General features: G+C 52.6%; 1 protein-coding gene across 1 annotated transcript in view; it reads left to right on the forward strand.

Annotated features, from left to right (window-relative positions):
- NOS1 (nitric oxide synthase 1) overlaps window positions 1-21,447 on the forward strand; it is a 49,224-nt gene that overhangs the window by 17,669 nt on the left and 10,108 nt on the right. Inside the window, exons 3-15 of the mRNA XM_058816425.1 lie at window positions 2,018-2,152; window positions 3,257-3,402; window positions 4,838-5,000; window positions 6,073-6,164; window positions 6,987-7,128; window positions 9,488-9,627; window positions 10,411-10,585; window positions 11,788-11,889; window positions 12,694-12,888; window positions 14,932-15,017; window positions 17,869-18,013; window positions 18,293-18,397; window positions 19,443-19,501. Of these exons, the coding sequence (XP_058672408.1) occupies window positions 2,018-2,152; window positions 3,257-3,402; window positions 4,838-5,000; window positions 6,073-6,164; window positions 6,987-7,128; window positions 9,488-9,627; window positions 10,411-10,585; window positions 11,788-11,889; window positions 12,694-12,888; window positions 14,932-15,017; window positions 17,869-18,013; window positions 18,293-18,397; window positions 19,443-19,501 (1,685 nt within the window). The remainder of the gene's footprint in view (window positions 1-2,017; window positions 2,153-3,256; window positions 3,403-4,837; window positions 5,001-6,072; window positions 6,165-6,986; window positions 7,129-9,487; window positions 9,628-10,410; window positions 10,586-11,787; window positions 11,890-12,693; window positions 12,889-14,931; window positions 15,018-17,868; window positions 18,014-18,292; window positions 18,398-19,442; window positions 19,502-21,447) is intronic.

The following is a 21,447-nucleotide window of genomic DNA, read 5'->3' on the forward strand; positions in this document are numbered from 1 at the left end:
TGAAATCCCTGTTTTCCTGGGGGAAAAAGTCTGGACTTATTGTAAAAATGAGAACTGAGCAAAAAGTCTGGCCAGCAGTGCCAGCAAATGCAAAGGTGTCTGCTCAGCCTTGGAGTCAGCCAGGATTGATGTCTCAGAGCTTTGGAGCAGCAGAGCAATCCCCTGGTGAAGTGGGAACCAGTCAGAGCTGGAGCCTCAGCTGCTCTATCATCCCTGCTGCCTTCCCTCCTGAGCCAGCAGCTTCTCCCACCCTGTGCTGCTTCTTTGCTTCTTCAAATTTGTGCTGCCTGCTGCTGCTGGGGTGACAGGAGCCCAGGACCCCCAGAAAGGAGGTGACACTGCTGAAGGCAGCATCAGCTTCAAGAAAACCAGGTTAATCCAAAAGGGACACCAGCCCCAGGATTGCTGTAGGAAGGGACAGACCCAGTCCCAGCCCAGAGCTGCTGTGCAGAGCCTTGAAGTGGTGCCAAACAGCAGCAGCTTTGGCCAGGACACTCTCAGATGTCCCCTGGAGAGCTGCAGCAGCAGCAGCAGCATGGTTCCAGTGATGGAATTACATCCCTGTGTAAGATCTGGCTCTTGGGAGACAGAGCTCTGCTGCCCAGAGCCACTGCAGGCTCCCCTGTCCCCACTGGCACACACTGATGGCTCTTGAAGCCGCAAGTGCTTGGGGTGAGTAAGGGCCACAGCAGAAAATTGGTTTTATCTGTGAAAACGTGCAAAAAGGAGCACCTGTAACCAGTTCTGCTCCTCACCAGCTCTGTGCTGGCTGAGGCTCTCCCTGCGCTGGCACAGAACTCAAGGAGAGCTGGAAGAGCCCCTGCCAAGGCAGTGTCAGGGAGCTGAGGCTGGAAAAATCCAACTACTCATGATTCAGCAGCCCCCCCACTTGGATAATTCATCCATCCTCATTTCTACAAGCTTTCCAGCACTGGTATCAGAGGAGCTGTGCCTTTGGCTTGCTCAGATTGATGCTCAGCTCTTCATTCTTCCAGGCAGATTTGGCACCTGCAGAACCTGAACAGGTGATGCTCCTTGGGAACCTGAGCTTGCAGAACCTTGAGAAGAAACACCCCACAGATTTTGGAGGAGAGTCTTCCTCTGGGGAACTTGAACACAACATTCTCCGAGTCACTTCCACCTCTGTTTTTAACTCATTTCCCACAAATTTGGCTGTCCCATAACCAGATACCACCTCTTAATTCCATTGTGAGTCGGCAGCTCCGTTGTAGGATCCCAAATAACGCCAAATATTGGGATAATGCACCTTGTCTGGCCGTGTCACCCCCAGATTTTACTCACAGCCATCCAGCCATACACAATGCTGTGTTGTTGGGACCTCTTGGGGTTTCTGTGGTCGAGATGACCCCGAGGTGTTAGAAAGTCTCTTTTCCCCAGCTCTGAGAAGAAGGAGTCAGGATTCTTCAGCTGTAGTTTTTAATGTTGTTTATTCTCTCTTATCTATAACATTCTTTCCCTGACCTGCTGAGATCTGTCTAGCAAGTCAGTCCAAGTCACGCTGACCGCCTCAGAGGCAGTGTTATCTTTTATACTAAAAACTATGTGTATATTATTTACAATAATTTCCCAATACCTATCACCTATGTTAGACAGTGTGTTTTACTCTAAACCAATCCAAAAGTGCCACCATCACCCAGAAGATGGAGGCTAAAAAGAAGAAAGAAGAAGGACAAGGCACACCCAAATCCCTCCATCTTGGCTTCTGAACCCCCATTCTAAAAACCCAAAATTCTGCTTTTCTATCTTGCAACAATCTCACTATCATTCTACATAAAGTTTTGTGGCTTGTAATCTTCATATAAAGTTGGTAATTTTTTCTGTGGGTTAAAATCAAAGGCACAGGGGGCTTGGGCTCTGTGCCAAGGTCTCTGAGTCCCCTGGCAGGGGCTCGAGCCATCCAGGGCAGCCAGAGGGATTTCCTGGGTTCCAACAGGGACCTTTTCCTGCATTTTGCTGATGAGTTCTGACCTTGTGCTGGGTGTTTCCCCTTTTTCAGCCGCCGCCATCCGGGCGCCAGTCTCCAACCAAGAATGCCAACGGGAGCCCTTCCAAATGCCCCCGCTTTGTGAAAATCAAGAACTGGGAGACAGGATCCGTGCTCCACGACACCCTGCACCTCAAAACTGCCATGGTGAGTAGAGTTGCCCCAAATTCCCAGAGCATAGATGAGTGGATGGCACCATTTCCAAGATGGATTTACCCAGGAATGCAGAAGTGGAGGAATTCATGTCTTGGTTTGAACAGACAGGTGTCTGCTAAGGAAGGCAGGAACCTCCCTTGAAATGGAAAATGCATTTTCCCCTCCCTCTGAATTATTATAGTTTTGGAATTAGTGGCTCTCAGGTAAAGATAGGGGAGTAGGAATAACAGTTCTTTACTAGGAAAGAGTAAAACTAAAAATAAGAAAATGCAGTGATACAAAACAACACTGCCAGAGTCAGACGATGCCCTGCCCCCTGTGTGTCAGGGCGGTGTCCCAGCCCCATCCCATGGGGGCTCAGCCCTCCTGCAGTGCCAGCTGTGGCTCTGCTGCAGCAGGGATCCTGCACAAGGGGGGAGTTTTCCTCTGCAGCTCCAGGGCTGATGCAGATGGGCCTGGGCTCCCTCTGGCCATGCAGGGCAGCAGAAAGCTGCTCCTCTGGCAATGCAGGGGGCAAAGGCTGCTGTGCTGTGCCAGGCTCAGATTGGATCCAGGCAGGAATGCTTGGCTCCTCCCCTGGGCACAGCATCTCCCCATGGGATGCTGGGATTGGATCAGCCCTGCAGGGACACTCAGTGGCCATGGACAGCAGAGATCTCCTGGAGGGAGGGTTGGCTGTGGGAGAGAGAAAGAAAAAACTGCCCCATGAACAGCAGAGAACTGCCCCAGCTCTGACAGATGGGAACAGAACACACAGCCCCAGCTAAATGTTTCAGCCTGAGACACTCCAGTAGGGTTTGAATTTCACCTCTGGTGCAATAAGCAGAGAGAGGGAAATCCATCTGGGCTAAATAAGGAAAAGCATTTGACTTCATGCCAAGTTGGGGTGTGAACCCCATCTCTCCACTGTCTGATCAAGAGGGACAAGAGGTGACTGCACATGGCCTGGCTGTCGCCACTCAGTGTCCCCAACCAGCTGGGAATGTCCCTGTTTGTCAGCCACCCCCACCCTCTGTGTGCTCACTGATTGCCCCAGCCCAGGCCAGCAGTGCCCTGGTGGCTCCAGGACATCCCTGTTCCCTCCTGTCCCCTCAGTCCACGGCGTGCACCGAGCAGATCTGCATGGGCTCCGTGATGACCCCCAGCCCCCACATCCGCAAGGCAGAGGACACCAGGAGCAAGGAGGAGGTGCTGCTCCTGGCCAAGGACTTCATTGACCAGTACTACTCCTCCATAAAGAGGTGGGTGCTGCTGCTGCTGCCTGGCTAGCTCCGTGGTAGAACATAGGACTCAATCCCAGGGTCGTGGGTTCATGCCCCGCATTGGGCACCATTTGTTGCTGTTCATTTGTTTGTTGTGATTTGTTTGGGGATCCTTGGGGGGCCCCCAGGGTCCTGGGTTCATGCCCCACGTTGGGCGCCATTTGTTGCTGTTCATTTGTTTGTTGTGATTTGTTTGGGGGTCTCCGGGGGCCCCCTGAGCTGTACATTCACTGGTAGCAGCAGGCAAGCAAGGAGACACCACATGGATTCTGAGGGTGCTCATTGGATGAGGGTTTATGGGGGTCCCACCCCTGGGAGCAGCATGGTTTCTGAGGGGAAAGGGGGGAAGGAGGAGGGAGGGGGAGAGAGGGAGAGCCAAGCAAAGAAGGGCCAAGAGAGAGCTCTGGTCTGCATCCCACAGCCTAACAGGGAGATTCAAAATGGGTGTGGAATAAGCCTTGTTCAATGGGATTACTGATCCATGATACTTCAGGGGAGGATCACAGGCTTGGAATAAACCATACATTTTCGAGGGGTGGGACAGAGCATAGCATTTAACTAAAATGTAACACCACATGCTGCCTCAGCCCAAGGCTGCTGCTGGTGCCGAGATGTCACACGTGTCATCCAGAGCTGCCTCCACCCTGGGGCCAACACAGGAAGGAGCTGGAGCTGCTGGAGCCAGTCCAGAGGAGGCACCAGGATGATCAGAGGGATGGAGCAGCTCTGTTGGGAGGAAAGGCTGAGAGAGTTGGGGTTGTTCAGTCTGGAAAAGAGAAGCTTTGGGGTAACATCCTTGCTGCCTTCCAGTGCCTGAAGGAGGAAAAAAGAAACATGGGGAGAGACTTGAGGCAAGGGATGGAGGGACAGGGCACAGGGAATGGCTCCCAGTGCCAGAGGGCAGGGCTGGATGGGATATTGGGAATTGGGAATTGTTCCCTGGCAGGATGGGCAGGCCCTGGCACAGGGTGCCCAGAGCAGCTGTGGCTGCCCCTGGATCCCCGGCAGTGCCCAAGGCCAGGCTGGACAGGGATTGGAACAGCCTGGGACAGTGGAAGGTGTCCCTGTTCATGGCAGGGGATGGAATGGGATGAGTTTTGAGGTCCCTTCCAGCCCAGGCCATTCCATGATTCCATGATGTGATCCCCCACCCGTGCAAGTCACAGCAGAGGGAGGCTCTGGTGCTCCTTCAGCAGCTCCTTCTTGGGTAGAGTTTCTTTCCTGGTGTTTGTTGCATCTCTGCACAAGCCACTGCCCTCTCCCCCTGGTCCTTGTCCCCCTGTTATCCCAAATCTGGGATAGCCACCCCCACAATCCCTGTGGATGTGTAGGAACAAGGTGTTCCAAGTGGAGAGCAGCAGCATTCCCTGCCCTCCGCCTGACCCTCCACCTCCTCTGCTCCCAACCTTCCCAGATCCGGCTCCAAGGCCCACATGGAGAGGCTGGAGGAGGTGACCAAGGAGATTGAGGCCACTGACACGTACCAGCTGCGGGACACGGAGCTGATCTACGGAGCCAAGCACGCCTGGAGGAACGCGGCGCGCTGTGTGGGCAGGATCCAGTGGTCCAAGCTGCAGGTGAGCACCAATCCCACCACAAACACCCAGGAGATTCCTGCCAAAGGGTGTGCTGGGGTTCTGGAGAGGGAAATTCAAGCTCTCCAGCACCTGGGAAGCACAGCACAGGTCCAAGGGCAGGTGTTCAGCACACACAGCTCCTCTCATCAGCTGTGGGATGCTGGCAGGAGCTAGAAAAGCATCTGTGGGATGGAAGATGAGGTGGCTGTGTCTGAAAAGGAAGCTGGTGCTCCAGGGGATGTTTTCCAATATCAGATCCTGCTCCAACATCTTTCCTGCTGCTTCCAAACCTGTTGCTCCACCTGGAGAGAGGCAGCAGGACACATTTGTCCTCAGTACTGAGATCCAGCAGGGGAGGGTTTGGCTCAGTGCCCTTTTGGCAAGGGAATCACAGAACAGGATTGGAAATCAGTGATCCCTAGGGAATCCCCTGGTACAGAGCTGTCCTCTCCTCTTGTAACCTGGAACAAATCCAGTGCTGCTGAGCAGCTCCTGTGGCTGCTTCACACAGGGAATGGGCACAGTCACTCCTGTTAATCCCCCTTCCTGATTTCCCTGTGCTTTCATGGATGCCCCTGGATCCCTGGCAGTGTCCAAGGCCAGGCTGGATGGGGATTGGAGCTCCCTGGGGTAGTAGAAGGTGTCCCTGCCATGGGCAGGGGGTGGAATGAGATGCTCTTTAAAAGTCCCAATCCAAACCATTCCATGATTCCGTGATTCCCTGTCCCTCAGCCCTGGCTGGCACCTGTCCTGCTCCAGCTTTGAGTGCTGATCTACAAGAGAAGCAGAGCAGACTCTGTAATTGTTGGGGGATGAAGCAGGAACAGCAGCAGGTTGGGAGCATGGGAATGAGGAGGTTTTTTGCCTGAGCAGCAGATGAGTCACCTCTCCAAAGCAAAAGGGGCAGCTGGATTAGACATCCACGTGTTCCAAAGGCAGGGAACACATAATTACGGAGCTTTTGATCCCTGAGAAGCCACAGTGGTGCCTGGAGTTCTCCATGTGCTGTGTTTCCTCTGGCTGGCTCTGCCCTAGGAGCTGGAACGTCCCCACAACTGCTTCCCTGTTCCAGGTGTTCGATGCCCGGGACTGCACCACGGCCCATGGGATGTTCAATTACATCTGCAACCACATCAAGTACGCCACCAACAAGGGGAACCTCAGGTGAGCCACCAGGGAGTCACCAGGCTTTGAATCCGAGGGCGTCTGGATGAGTGGAGACCCAGCTGGAGCTGGGTCTGGGCACTGCACAGCCAGCAGCAGTTGGGAAGGGTTTGAGGGATCTGATCTGGGGGGAAGGAGTCCTGCTGGTCCAAGTGTCTCTCTTCTTGCTGCCTGTGGAACCTCAGAGGGAAGTTTTTCCTGTTATTTCCCCTTTCCTATCCAGCACAGAGCTCAGAGTGCTCTCCAGATCTGAAACCCCCTGTGAGCAGCCAGGAGAATTGTGACCGTGTTCACAGGGGTTTTCATGTGAGGGAAGAGACGAGAAGGTTGACTCCATGTTCAGAAGGCTTGATTTATTATTTTATGATATACATTACATTAAAACTATACTAAAAAGCATAGAAGGAGAAGCTTCATCTCAGAAGGCTAGCTAAGCTAAGAATAGAAAGAAAAAGAATGATAACAAAGGCAGCTGCCTCAGACTCTCTGTCCGAGTCAACTCTGCTGTGATTGGCCATTAATTAAAAAAAACACACAAGACCAATCACAGATGGACCTGTTGCATTCACAGCAGCAGATAACCATTGTTTACATTTTGTTCCTGAAGCCTCTCAGCTTCTTAGGAAGAAAAAAATCCCAAGAGAAGGATTTTCACAAAAAGATGTCTGCGACAGGGAACACCCCAAATTCCAGATCCACCAGAGCCACCAACACTCAGGGACTCACTCAGGGCACACCCAGAGGTGGTGGCAGCGCTTTTCCTCCATCATTTCACCCCTCCTGCAGCTCCTGGCATTAACCAGCACTGCCTTTTTCCCCCAGGTCTGCCATCACCATCTTCCCGCAGCGCACGGACAGCAAGCACGACTTCCGCATCTGGAACGCGCAGCTGATCCGCTACGCCGGCTACAAACAGCCCGACGGCTCTGTGCTGGGCGACCCCGCCAACGTGGAGCTCACCGAGGTACCAGCCTGTAGCAAGCCCCGTGGAGCTTGGGAAAGCTCCATGGAGGATTGAGGCGTAACCGTAGGAGCTGCTGAGTCATGATGAGACAGCAGAATAAGATCCTGTCCCTGACCCCCTGCCCCATAGCTTATCTCTGTAACCTTATAGGCCACTATACCCAACCCTTACTATTGGACAAGTTTGGATGCCCCTACACCCTATAAAAAGGGGCTGTTTTAGCCCATCTGACAGAAGAAGAGCTGTCACTGGACCCTTCACAGACTCCCCAAGAAACCATCACTGTGGAACCGCCAGGACCTCTCCTTCTCGTCTCTCACATCTGCTGCAGCCTCAGCCAAGGGCTCCCTACCTAGCAAGCAAAGAACTGATATCCTAAGAGATCTTGCAATCACTACAGAGCTGACAATCACCAAGCTTGCTAAAGGGTAGCCTGTGGAAATGGCCACCAGCTAACTGGGCTTTCGGGCACTCTGTCTCTCTGAGGGACTGGGCTCCCAGGTCATCCTGCGCCACTCAATAATAAGGCCAAGATCGAGGTTTTATTATACCAGCCTGTCTGACTCTGCCCTTCCTGAGCCTTCTCCACCTGTCCTGCTTTAGGGCAAATTTGGGAGAAAACCTCCAAAGGGGGCCCCTCCAGAAAGCAAACCTACACAGCCCCTCTTCCCTTACCATTTTGGGAAGAATTCCTCGGAAAGTAAGAACCTGTTTATTTAACAGGCACAGCACCCCCAGCACACAGAACCTGTTTATTTAACAGGCACAGCACCCCCAGCACACAGAACCTGTTTATTTAACAGGCACAGCACCCCCAGCACACAAAAGGAACAATACCAGCTGACACCACTCTGTCACTGCTCTGACAAAGATGACAAATTCAGAAAGTCTCTCTTGGGAGTAGTTGCTCTGTTATCAGTCCCTCCTGTGCTGGGGCAGCTGCTGCAGCCACAAGGTGCAAACTCTCAGTGTTCCCAGGGCCCAGTCCAGAGCAGGTTGAGTGGTTCCAAAAAAGGGAAAGGAGAAACAGTCCAGGGAAAATTTGGACTGCTTAGCTAAACTAACTAATGAGCAGGAGCAAGAGCAAAGCAAAAAGCAAAAGCAGCACCATGCACTGCCCTGTCTGTGTGTCCTGCCAGCCATGGGGGAGCGGCTGAGAGCAAAACCAAAACAAAACATCCACTCTTCAGAGCCAGTCTTGAAGGCACAGAACATGATATCCAGCATAAACAGAGCACACAAATGGGGATACAAGCATCATAACGTCACCCTAGGACAGGGCTTCACCCAAAACCCTCTCCCAGGTCTTCCCTCCAGTGAAGCTGGCAGAGCTGGCAGGGAGGTTGTGTCCATGTCTCAGGGCTTTCCCATGTTTCCAGATGGATTTTCTTGGAAAGTTTCCTTTTCCTTGAAGTCTCCCAGGGCTTACACCACTCCATAATCACCTTGTCGCCATAAATGAGAGATGTGGCAAATGAGAGGTGTTTAAAAAACTTTTATTCCATTTTCACTCTCATGAAGAGGGTGAGGCAATACAAATGTTATAATTCACACCATCACAATCAGAAACTAATTATTTCCTAATTACAATACACTATAAGCATTTCTTGGCTTATCAGCTTTTTGCCACACCGTGCTGTAAATGCCTTAAAGCCAATCATCTAAAACTACCTCTCGTGGGTCCCACCACAATGCATCTTTCATAGTTTTATTTCTCTAAACTATCCAGTCTTATTTGTGAGGCCATCCTTTGAAACTTGTTTATAGCTCCATTTCTCTCCCAACAATGTCTGTCCTATTCCATGGTGCTTCTAAGTCAGCATTTCTTATCTCCAGGTTTGCATACAGATGCACACTGTGTGGGCCTTCTGTCAGGCTTTGAGAATTCTCTACAAATTCATTTCCCACATTAAACCCACCCTTCCCACGCCTGCTGGGAACACATGGGAATTCTGAGCACTCCCAGAGGGAGGAGAGGCTGGGTCAAGCAAGTTGGGATTGTCCAGCGCAGCCCCACCAGAGGAGGCTGGGTTTGTGCCACCCTCAGGTTTTTTTCCCAGGAGTAAAGGCTGGGTTTTGTCACTTTTCTGCTTTTCTCACCTATTTTCTCCTTCACCACTACAGGCACAAGCCATGATCCTACTGGGGATCGATTCCAGGCTCAGTTGCAGCCCAAATTCCCCTGACTTGGCCATGGGTGGGCTGGGACAGTCCATCCTCTGTTGTAGCTCCCTTTGCTCAACCACAAGGACACAAATCCTGCCAGAAGCTGTTCCCAGGACCACACAATTCCCTGCCCACAGTGTCTGAAGAGCAGTGACCTGCTATGACACCAACCCTGCCTTTATTTTCCCCACAGATCTGCATCCAGCAAGGCTGGAAGGCTCCGTACGGGCGCTTCGATATCCTGCCCTTGCTCCTCCAAGCCAACGGCAACGACCCCGAGCTCTTCGAAATCCCACCAGAGCTTGTGCTGGAAGTGCCCATCCGGCACCCCAAGTGAGTCAGGGGCAGCCCCAAAACTGCTCCAGCGTATCATCAGCTCCTCTGGTTCCACCCTTGCCATGGCCTGGGGCCTTCACTGAAGGCCCTCTCCCAGATCTTCCCTCCAGTGAAGTTGGCAGGGAGGTTGTGCCCAGGTCTTAGTGCTTTCCCTCATATCCAGATTGTTTTCCTTGGAAAATTCCCTTTTCCTTGAAGCTTCCCAAGGCTTACACCCCTCCATAATCACCTTGTCCCCATGAACAGCCCCAAAGGGAGGTACTGATGGAAATGTTCTGCTCAAGTGTGTGACGGTGTTCACAGGGATCTCAGGTTGAGGGAAGAGATGAGGATCTGACTCCATGTTTCAGAAAGCTTGATTTATTATTTTATAATATATATGACATTAAAACTGTACTAAAAGAATAGAAGAAAAGGTTTCATCAGAAGGCTAGCTAAGAATAGAATAGAAAGGAAAGAATGATAACAAAGGTTTGTGGCTCGGACTCTCTGTCTGAGCCAGCTGACTGTGATTGGCCATTAATTACAAACAACCACATGAGACCAATCACAGATGCACTTGTTGCATTCCACAGCAGCAGATAATCAATGTTTACATTTTGTTCCTGAGGCCTCTCAGCTTCTCAGGAAGAAAAAATCCCAAGGAAAGGACTTCTCATTAAAAGATGTCTGCGACACAAGTCCTTCACCCTGGTGGCAAAGTGACCTGCCCCATACCCCTGCATGGATTGGGAAGGGAATTCCTGGCTGGTTGCCTAATCCTGACCTTTTCCCTGGCAGGTTTGAGTGGTTTAAGGACCTGGGCCTGAAGTGGTATGGGCTGCCAGCTGTTTCCAACATGCTCCTGGAGATCGGGGGCTTGGAGTTCTCGGCCTGCCCCTTCAGCGGCTGGTACATGGGCACGGAGATCGGCGTCCGTGACTACTGCGACAACTCTCGCTACAACATCCTGGAGGTACCTCCTGCTGCTGCTCCTGCTGGGCCTCTGGGAGCACTGGGGAGCAGGCAGGACACTGGGAGAGCACAGGATGTCCCTTCTGGGTCCAGCTCTGGGTCCCTCAGTTTGGGAAGGACGTTGAGATGTTCGAGCGCGTCCAGAGGCAACAAGGCTGGAGAGGGGCTGGGAACACAAATCCTGCAAGGAAACCTGAGGGACCTGGGGGTGCTCAGCCTGGAGAAAAGGAGACTCGGGGGTGACCTTATCACTTACTACAGCTCCTGAAAGGTGGCTGTGCTCAGGTGGGGTTGGGCTTTTCTCTGACAGAACCAGAGGACACAACCTCAGGCTGCATCAGGGGAGATACAGGCTGAATATTTGGAAAAATTTTTTCATGGAAAGAGTGATAAAGTTCTGGAATAGTCTGGCTGGGGAGGTGGCAGAGTCACCATCCCTGGATGTGTTTAACAAAGCCAGGGTTTAGCTGAGGTGTTGGGGCAGGGTAGGACTCAGTGATCTCAAAGGTCTCTTCCAGCCTGGTCACTCTGTGAATCTGTGAATTCTCCTGGAGCCACATGGCTGAGGTTGGCAAGGTCTCTGTGTCCTGTGGGGCCAGCAGGTGTCTGACACAGCCAGTGTGATCCCTGTGGAGCTTCCCACAGGCTTCCCAAAGAATCTTAGGGTCAGCAGGCACCTGGTTGTGTGCTCAGATGAGGCCAAGTGCTGAAACATTAAAGGGTGCAGAGACCCTTGGTGGCTCCTCAGGGATGCGTGTGTCCTTGGGGATCCTCCAGCTGGTTCCATGGCTCAGGGAATGCCCACACTGGGAGAGACAAAGCCAAGCCATGGGAAGGTGCCCGTGCAGGGGTCTGGATCCATCAAAACCTCCCAGGGGATGTTGTGTTATTAGAGGGGCTCCATCCCTCCCCAGTCTCCTGAAAACCAGAGCAGTGTGAGTGTCCAGCTGCTCCTGGTGGCCTCCTCAGCAGCATTTGGCCACCTGATTCTGTTCAGGGAGGAGGAAAAGCCGTGGTCCTGCCATGGAGAGGAAAAGGCAGGATTTCTTCCCAGAGGAAGGCACAACATCAGCCCTTCCCTCCCCTGTGGGTGCCTTGTGCCAGCCTGGGCCTCTCCTCTGGGTTCCACTCCCCAAGCAGAGCTCTCCAATCTTTGTTTCTTGGCCATTTAAATCCTTCCCCTCCTGCCATGTGTTGTTACAGCAAGTGGCCAAGAAAATGAACCTGGATATGAGGAAAACATCCTCGCTGTGGAAGGACCAGGCCCTGGTGGAGATCAACATCGCTGTGCTCTACAGCTTCCAGGTACCCCACTCAGACCCTGCTGTGCCTGGGCCAGCTGGAGGAACACAGGGACAGGTGGGACAAGAGTGGAGACATCCACCCAAGCACAACGGCTGGAACTGGGCTGTGCTCCAAATTTGGGCTGCTGCGGTGAGATTTAATAATCTCCACACTCTGGATGTTGTAAAACAACACCGCCAGCACCTGAGTCCTGCTGGTCCAGAAGGAATATCCCAACAGGGGGAAAATCCAGCCCTTCTGACCCATCCATGAGGCAAGAACTGGCCCAGGCTCTCTCCCAGCCACAAAACCAGTCCTTGGCAAGCCAGCTTCAAAGGGGGAGAGTACTTCCCAGAGCTGGGCTGGAGCTGCCCTGCTGGAAGAGCCTCCCAAGGTTCTGAGCAGAGGATGCTCCATCCCATCCATCCATCATCCATCCATCCATCCATCCATCCATCCATCCATCCATCCATCCATCCCATCCATCCCATCCATCCATCCATCCATCCATCCATCCATCCATCCATCATCCATCCATCCATCCATCCATCCATCCATCCATCCATCCATCCCATCCATCCCATTCATCCCATCTTTGCTTGGCCCAGGACAATTAGCAGGGGGAACAGGGCTCCCATAGCACATCTATTTTCAAAGCACTTTAGAGCCCTTGGAAGACCAAGATCAGCAGCCACCTTGGATCATCCCCAAACACCATGGGGAGTAAGGAGTATTTGTGACAAACAGCTCCAAATCTAGAATTTTGGCTTTTTCCCTCTGGGTTATGTTGACAGCTGCTGTCTCTGCTCTCTTGTCCCCCTGCAGAGTGACAAGGTGACCATCGTGGATCACCACTCGGCCACCGAGTCCTTCATCAAGCACATGGAGAACGAGTACCGCTGCCGGGGGGGCTGTCCCGCCGACTGGGTGTGGATCGTGCCGCCCATGTCGGGCAGCATCACCCCCGTCTTCCACCAGGAGATGCTCAACTACCGCCTGACGCCCTCCTTTGAGTACCAGGTGCGGTCCCCACCCTCCACCGTGCCTCTGGCCAAGGGCGGGGTGGGAGAGGGAGCTCAGGAGGTGCAGGAAGGGCAGGGACACCATCCAATTCCTGCACAATGGATATTTCACCCCAGCATAGTGTAATGATGGGGGTTTGCCCCTCCGTGGGGATGTGGGACACCTGAGCTCCCAGTTTTTAATAACACTTTGGAAGTGCCTACTGAGTGGGTGAGGAAATGGCTGGAAGGCTCCTGCATCCCATTCCAGCCTGCAGGTTTGAGAGGATGGCTTCTGGATCCCACATCCCAAATCCCATATCCCATATCCCATATCCCATATCCCATATCCCATATCCCATATCCCATATCCCATTCCAGCCTGCAGGTTTGAGAGGATGGCTTCTGGATCCCAAATCCCATATCCCATATCCCATATCCCATATCCCATATCCCATATCCCAAATCCTCTCCAGCCTGCAGATTTGAGTGGATGGCTCCTGTATTCTACATCCCATTCCAGCCTGCAGGTTTGAGAGGCTGGCTCCTGTATCCCATATCCCATATCTCATATCCCATATCCCATATCCCATATCCCATGTCCCATTCCAGACTGCAGGTTTGAGTGGATATAGCTCTTGGATCCCATATCCCATATCCCAAATTCCATATCTCATATCCCATATCCCAAATCCCATATCCCATCCCAGCCTGCAGGTTTGAGGGGATATAGCTCTTGGATCCCATATCCCACATCCCAAATCTCAAACCCCAAATCCCATATCTCATAAACGATATCCCAAATCCCAAATCTCAAATCCCATATCCCATTCCAGCCTGCAGGTTTGAGAGGCTGGCTCCTGTATCCCATATCCCATATCCCATATCCCATATCCCATATCCCATATCCCATATCCCATATCCCATATCCCATATCCCATATCCCATTCTAGCCTGCAGGTTTGAGAGGCTGGCTCCTGGATCCATACCCCAAATCCCATATCTCATTTCCTGTTCCACTCTGCAGGTTTGAGAGGATGGCTCCTGTATCCCATATCCCATATCTCATGTTCCATATCCCATATCCCATTCCAGACTGCAGGTTTGAGTGGATATAGCTCTTGGATCCCATATCCCATATCCCAAATCCCATATCCCATCCCAGCCTGCAGGTTTGAGAGGCTGGCTCCTGTATCCCAAATTCTGTATCCCATATTGCATATCCCATTCCAGCCTGAAGGTTTGACTGGATATAGCTCCTGTATCCCAAATCCCATATCCCAAATCCCGGATCCCAAATCCCATATCCCATTTCAGCCTGCAGGTATGAGAGGATGCTCCTGCACCCAGGGGCTCCAGCAGTGGGACAGGGGCTGCAGCCCAGCAGCCCCAGCAGGGGCTCAAACGCTGCTGCTGGGCTGTTTAACCCTGTAACCCAGGAGGAGAATCCCCTCAGCAAACACTCCCTCATTATCCAGCCTTCCCTGCTCCGGTGCTTTCCACACAAAGTGACCTTTAGTCAAGAGCCCTTAAGGAATAACCACAGAGCAGGAGCAGTCTGTTCACTCCTTCCCAGCCCACCAGGCCCCCCGATGCTTCCTGGCTCTGCCTGCAGCCTGCAAGGGCACGGAATGAGCTTCTGTGTGCCTGCTCTGCCTTCAGCTGCCTCCCCTTCCCAAAGGGCCTCTTAGGGAAAAAAACCTGTGGCCAGAGCAGGGGAAAGGATCTGTTTCCATCACCTCTCCCCTTCTGGCGCCGTCTCCTTTTTGGCTGTGGCCTATTAACGCTGCTCTCGAGAGGTGACAGAGCAATTGGCCAGATGCTGCTACAAGCCAGGAGGGTTTATTAGATTGCAATTTTCCTGGGCATGTTCCATAGCCTAAACAAACCCCCACAAGGCTCCAAGGATCAGAGACACAGAGAGGAGAGGCAGAGCTGTGCTGTAGCAGCTATTCCTCCCCTTCCTCACTGGAAGAATTTAACTCTCAGTGCTGTGGGTGCTGCATTTCTCCAAGCTCTGAGCACTCCCCACCCTCTCTGATCCTGCTTTTCCCTCTCCTAGCCGGACCCCTGGAACACCCACGTCTGGAAAGGGGTCAATGGGACACCCACCAAGAAGAGGGCCATTGGCTTTAAGAAGCTGGCAAAGTGAGTACCAGCAGGCTCTGGAAAGGCCTGGAATGTTTGGGGCTGGATTTAAGCACCCTGTGGGTGTGTATATCACCCTACAGATGATGGGCTCTGATCTGGGCTTTGGGCCACTGAAGGCTTTACCTGCCCTGAGGGACATTTGGGGACACAGGCAGTTCTTTGAGCACCCCTCAGACCACCAAAAGGGGTGTGACCAGGTAAATCCCAGATCCTGGGTATTGTTTATTCTCCCAAGCTGTTCATTCTCTGGTTAGGAGGTTTTGATGCTCAGATATGGCTTTCCCACTTTTGGAGGGTGTTTTGCCCGTTTTTTCCTTTCCTTGGGGCAGAAAGATCCCCCCTCCCTCTTCAGGGCTGTGCTGGCACTGAGGACATCAAACTCCTGTCCATATTCCTCCTTTTTCCTACATGAGGAGAACCTGCCCCCAGTGTGTGCCCAACCCTCCAAACACCTGCTTTGGAAGGAAGGGGGGAGATGAGAATGAGGAATCCCCCTGCAGGCAGCAGATGGATCAGGGCTGAGCTGAGATTTGCACTTCATGGTCAGTTGACCCCTGGCAAGGGGCCACCCCAGCCCCCTCCTCCCTGCCAAGGCTCCTCAGCAGCAGCAGGGATGCAGGAATGAAGCACAATTTGGCTGATTCTGGCCCAAATTCCTCCCCTGGGGGCCATTGGCAGGCAGGAGCAGGGCTGGGTGTGCCCTGGGGACGGTGGCCAGGCTGCCAGGTGGCCCTGGCTCGTCACAGCATCTCCCCACGCTTCAGTTTCCCCAAATCCCTGCCATCAATTTGCTCCCACTCTTCAGCTGTCACCTCCTGCGAGCTGCTCTCCGTGGTGCATCCATAAACAGGAGCAGCAGCTGAGGAATGTGACACTGGGGCCGGGGGAAGAGCAGGAGGATTCATGGAGCTTGGAGGAAAAAATGCTTTTATTGCTCCCCTCTGCCCCATTGAGGGATGGTTTTATAAAAATGTGAGCGTGGCAGGTCATTTAAAACAAAATCTCCATTGTTCCTGGTGTAGGGAAAGGAATTGTTTTTGTAATTCACCATTAATCCTGTCTGGATCTGAGCTTATCAGCTGAAGAAGAGGCAGAGCCTTGAGCATGATTTGGTGCCTGCTCAGACTCAAAAATCTGACTAAATCTGTCCAAATCTGAGGCTTCAGACCTGCAGTCCCTGCCCTGGGGACAGGGGATACTGCCACCATGGGCAGAACTGCAGCAGCAAACAGAAATATTCCTGAGGCTGACCCTGCTAGGGGCAGGCAGGATAAACCAGCCTGCAGGAGTTTCTACCTCTCCTTTCCTCTTTTTGTCCTCCCTAAATGATTCCCCAGAGTGGGCAGGAGGAGCAGGGGCAAGCTGGGCTCCTCCTGCCCAGTGTGACCACTCCAGTATCACAGACATCTTTTTATGAAAAATCTTTTCTTTAGGATTTTTCCTCCTGAGAAGCTGAGAAGCCTCAGGAACAAAATGTAAACATTGATTATCTGCTGCTGTGGAATGCAGCAGGTGCATCTGTGATTGGTCTCATGTGGTTGTTTCTAATTAATGGCCAATCACAGCCCAGCTGGCTCAGGCTCTTTGTCTGAGCCACAAACTTTTGTTATTCTTTTCTCTTCTTAGCTTAGCTAGCTTTCTGATGAAACTTTTTTTTCTATTCTTTTAGTATAGTTTTAATGTAATATATCATAAAATAATAAATCAAGCTTTCTGAAACATGGAGTCAGATCTTAGTCTCTTCCCTCAACATAAACCCCTGTGAACACCATCACACTCCAGCTGCAGTCTCAGCTCCCCACAGCTCTTCTGAAGGGGTTGCAGGAGCCCTGCTGAACTCAAAAACCTGGGGCAAGGGCTGTCAGAGTGAATCAGGCAGCCCTTCCTCTTGCAGAGGCCACAGAGAGGCTTTGTGCTCCCTCAGCCTCCCAAAAATCACCTTTCCCTGTTGCAACAGCAGCCTAAATCCAGACCTGATGGATTTCTGCCCTTCTGGTGGCCCCATGTAAAAGCTTGGTGGTCCACTTAGAAAATAAATGTTTGGAATGTAGGAAGAACAGTGTTGATGTGATATGAATGTCCCTAAAATGACAAACCCACAACCCCTGTTCTGGTGCTCCCAGTGGTGCCACAGATAAGGAATCAGCATTCCTGGTGCTGCATCACCTGGGCCAGGGTTGGAGAGAAACTGGGGGCCCCCAGGGCCCCTCTGTGCACCCTGAGCCAGGGGGAAAACTGGAGGAAAAGCCCCCAGGCATGGCTGAGGCACAGGAAAGAGCCAGCTGGGCACCAGGCTGGGATAAATGTGCCACCCTCCCCAGCCTGCTCCTCCCAGGGGAGGGCTGGGTGTCACCAGAGTGCAAATCACAGGCACTGGGACAGCTGGGTGTGACCTGGGTGTCCCCAGGCTCTGTGTGGAGCAGGGCTGGGTTGGATTTAAGGGATGGAGGAGCTGCTGTTCCTCCTGTAGCTCCAGCTCTGGTTGGTTCTAGATCTTCTCTTATTTTTCTTTTCTCTTTTCTTTTCTTTTTCCTTTTTCCTTTTTCCTTTTCCTTTTTCCTTTTCCTTTTTCCTTTCCCCTGATTCTTCTGTTTCTGCATCCCCCATGCCTGGTTTAGCATTTTCCTCCTTCATGCCATCCAGGTTTTTGAGCTCTGTCCAAGCTTCCCCATCTCCTTTTCCTCTCTGACAACTCAAGCTCTTCCAGACTTCCCTGTTTGCCATGTGAGAACCAAAAAATTGATGCTGCAGCTTTGTAAGGCTTTTCATTTAATAGGAAATTAAAAGGTCTGGGCTAGAAGGACAGGTCAGGTCCAAGCTCTGACTGGGATTTATTCCTGCTTCCCAGGGCTGTGAAGTTCTCAGCCAAGCTGATGGGCCAAGCCATGGCCAAGAGGGTCAAGGCCACCATCCTGTATGCCACGGAGACGGGGAAGTCCCAGGTCTATGCAAAAACCCTCTGTGAGATCTTCAAACACGCCTTTGACGCCAAGGTATTGCTCCTGACACGTGCTGGGTGTGAGATCATGGTGTGGAAACAGCTGCCAACAGCCTTCAGGGTGTGCCCTTGTGGGTCTGGGGTGGAGAAAATCCCTGATTTCCTGCACTGATTGCAGCTGTGGCCCCTCTGGAGGCAGCCCCACGGCTGGCCCTGTCCCTCCAGGCTCCTGTTCCCACCCTGCCCATGCAGAGATCCCAGCAGGGACGTGCTGTCCCCCTCCCCAGCCTGCCCAGGAGGCTCCCAGCTCTCTGTGCCCTCTCTGTGCCCCCAGGTGATGGCCATGGATGAGTATGATGTGGTGCACCTGGAGCACGAGACAATGGTCCTGGTGGTCACCAGCACCTTTGGCAACGGGGACCCGCCTGAGAACGGAGAGGTAGGACAGCAGGGACAGCAGGGGATAGCAGGGGTGTCTTGGTTTGGAAAGACAGGAGTCTGTTAAGGAAGGCAGGAGCCTCCCATGAAATGGAGAATTTAAACCCTCCCCACCCCTCTGAATTGCTATAAATTTTAAATTAAGGGGCTCTTAGGCAAAAATATGGGAGCAGAAAATAACAGTTCTTTAATAGGGAAAAGAAAAAAAACCAAAAGGACAAAATAAACAATGCAGTACACTAGAACAACAGTGACAGAGTCAGAACCCAGCCTGGCACCCTGTGGGTCAGGGTGTTGGTGGCAGTGCCATTGGAATTGTGGCTCAGCCCTCCTGCAGTGTCAGGGGTGGCTCTGCTGGAGCAGGGATCCTGTAGAGAAGGATGGATTCTTCCTCTGAAGATCCAGTGGAAGGAGAGGCAGCTGCTGTTCCTCTGGGGAATCCAGTGCAGAAGCCGTGCTGGTGTCTCAGAACCTCTGGATTATATCTGGGTAGGAATGCTTGGCTCCTCCCTCTGGGCTCACATCTCCCAATGGGATGCTGTAGTTCTTATCAGTCATGCAGTGACACTCAATAGCTGTTATCAGCAATGTCCCCTCCCAGGGAGGTGTGAATGTGGTCACTCAAAGAGAGAGATAAGGCAAACTGCCCACTTGACAAAGATAATCTGCCATACAGATGGTAATGGAAAACATCTTGTATTGCAATCTTCAACAAGGGGACAGCAGGGACAGGGCCAGGAATGTCCTTGCTTGGCTCAGACTGAGCTGGAAGGACCCCAAACAGGTCCAGGTGCTGCAGCTGCCTCCAGGCTGCTCTGGAGCAGGGACATCTCCTGGTTCCCTCCATGACACAGCCACTGATCCGATGTTAAATTCATCCTTTGTGACCCCTAGCAGTGTCACACAGAAGGTGACAGTGCCCTGGCTGGGGGGCTGTGACCTGGGCAGTGAGCAGGGAGCAGAGCCACAGCCCAGGCTGTGCTCAGGGCTGGGTTTCCTGCAAAACCTGGCAAAACTGATGGCCTTTTTTCGTTCTTTTTCTGTAGAAATTTGGCTGTGCATTAATGGAGATGAAGAATCCCAACTCCAACCTGGAGGAGAGGAAGTAAGAGCACTCCAACCCCTTCCCTTCCCGGTCCAAGCCCCAGCATGCAGGACAGGTTCACTGCCTCCATCCTCTCACAGGAGAGTGGGAAACCCTCGGGCAGATCTCACATTTGCAAATATCCAGGAATGGGACCAGCCTGGACATCCAGGAAATGGACAGACTGGAGGTCCCAGGGAGGATAAAAACACAGATTCAGGGGTGCCTGTGGGTCCCAGCTTGTAATTCCCTGGGGTGACACTTCAAAGCTTCTCTCTTCATTTTGAAGAGGCAGAAATCTGTGAAAAAAACAGATAAAAATAGGAATTTCCCCAAAATCATCGATTCTGAGAGCCGGAGCCTGTCCAGGAGGCACTGAAATAGTAAGAGTTGGAGGTAGAAGGGAGTTCCCAGGCTTGCAGATGTAGGTGGGGGAGGGCTGGAGAACCAGATTTAGCTCCATGCATGGTGTGAAAAGATTTCTAGGGAAAATAAGAGCTGTGATAATCCTGTGATGTTTTAACGGGTACCTAGGAGACAGAACGTGGGATTGTAGAAAATCCCCCTTCAGGGGAGGATGAGCTTTGTGCAGATCCCAGGGGGGGAAAGGAAGGGAGGGCTCTGACAATGATCATTTGGGGTCTCCTCTAATTTTAGCTGCGAAGAATAAAATATTTCCCTGAACTGGGTCACTGCTGTGCCCTGGAATATCTCCTGAGCTGACAACTGGCACAGGGCTGCTCCTTAATTCAGGAGGGATCCAGGGCAATTCCAGCACCCTGGCTCAGGGCAGTGTCCCCAGGGTGGTGACAAACACACAGGGACCAGTTTGTCTGTGATGGCCCTGACTCCAGGGTGGTGACAGGGACCAGTTTGTGGCTCTCCAGAGCTGGTCCTGCTGATGGATCCCTGCTGAAAACCCAGCAGGCTCCTCATGGCCTGGTGCCTCAATGGGGACAGTGACAGAGCAGGCTGCCCTGGAGGGCTGAGGATGGAGAAGGGATGTTCCACACATGGTTCTCGCCCCAAGGATCTTCTCCTTGGGGGCAGATGCGCTGCCCATGGCTGGTCGGGCAGATTTGAGGAGGTTAAAAGCCCCTCAGCTCGGTGCTTGCTGTCCCAGACACCTCCAAGTGTGATTTAAGGACTGGTATGAGCTTCTCAGAACCAGGCAGAGACACCCTGCACTGTCCCAGCTGTTCCAAGGCCTGTCCAGCCTGGCTGTGGACACTTCCAGGGATCCACAGTTTCTCTTTTTGGCATTGCCCCAGCCAATATCCAGGACCTTGCTAACATCAAGCACTCAAAAAAACCTTTTGCAATGAGAAAAGGAGAACTGGAGGAGGCAGTGGGGGGAAGAGGGACAGTGTCAGCCTGGTTAAAGACACCTGGAGAGAGCAGCCCATGGAGTCCCAGCTCCCCCAGGGAATGCTGAGACCCTCAGGGCAGGGTGGCCTTAGCGTGATAGTGTCACAGAAGCCTGTCAGGGCTCTCTGCCCACAGCCCTGAGGCTGTGCTGGGCTTGGTATTTGGCTCCTCATGTCTTACAGCAAGGGTTTCCCAAGGGTTTTCCAAGGGTTTTCTAAAGCATTCCTATTCCAAGCCTGCTGTTGAAGTGCAGCCCATCCATCCCACACCACAGGGACCTCCTCAGTCCAGCTGCTGTCCCAACCTTGGGCCAGCACCCACCTGGGCAATTTGGGCTTTGTGTCCCTCGAATCCAGAGGATTCTGCTGCCCTGAACAGAGCCTGGATTGCAGAAAATCCCCCACACTGCAAGATGAGCTTGGAGCACCTCAGAGGTTGGGGAGGGAGGCCAGCTAACATGGGATAACCCAGGGGAGGCCATGGCCAGGGCCAGCTGAGTGGAGGAGCAGGAAGGCGTGGAGGTCTGGGGAGAGGGGGGAGGCTGAGGGGCAGAGGTGTCCCTGGAGCTCTGTGACCCAGCTGTCACTGGCAGAGGTGGC

Source organism: Ammospiza caudacuta, chromosome 18 (assembly GCF_027887145.1).
Source record: "Ammospiza caudacuta isolate bAmmCau1 chromosome 18, bAmmCau1.pri, whole genome shotgun sequence".
Classification (NCBI taxonomy): domain Eukaryota; kingdom Metazoa; phylum Chordata; class Aves; order Passeriformes; family Passerellidae; genus Ammospiza; species Ammospiza caudacuta.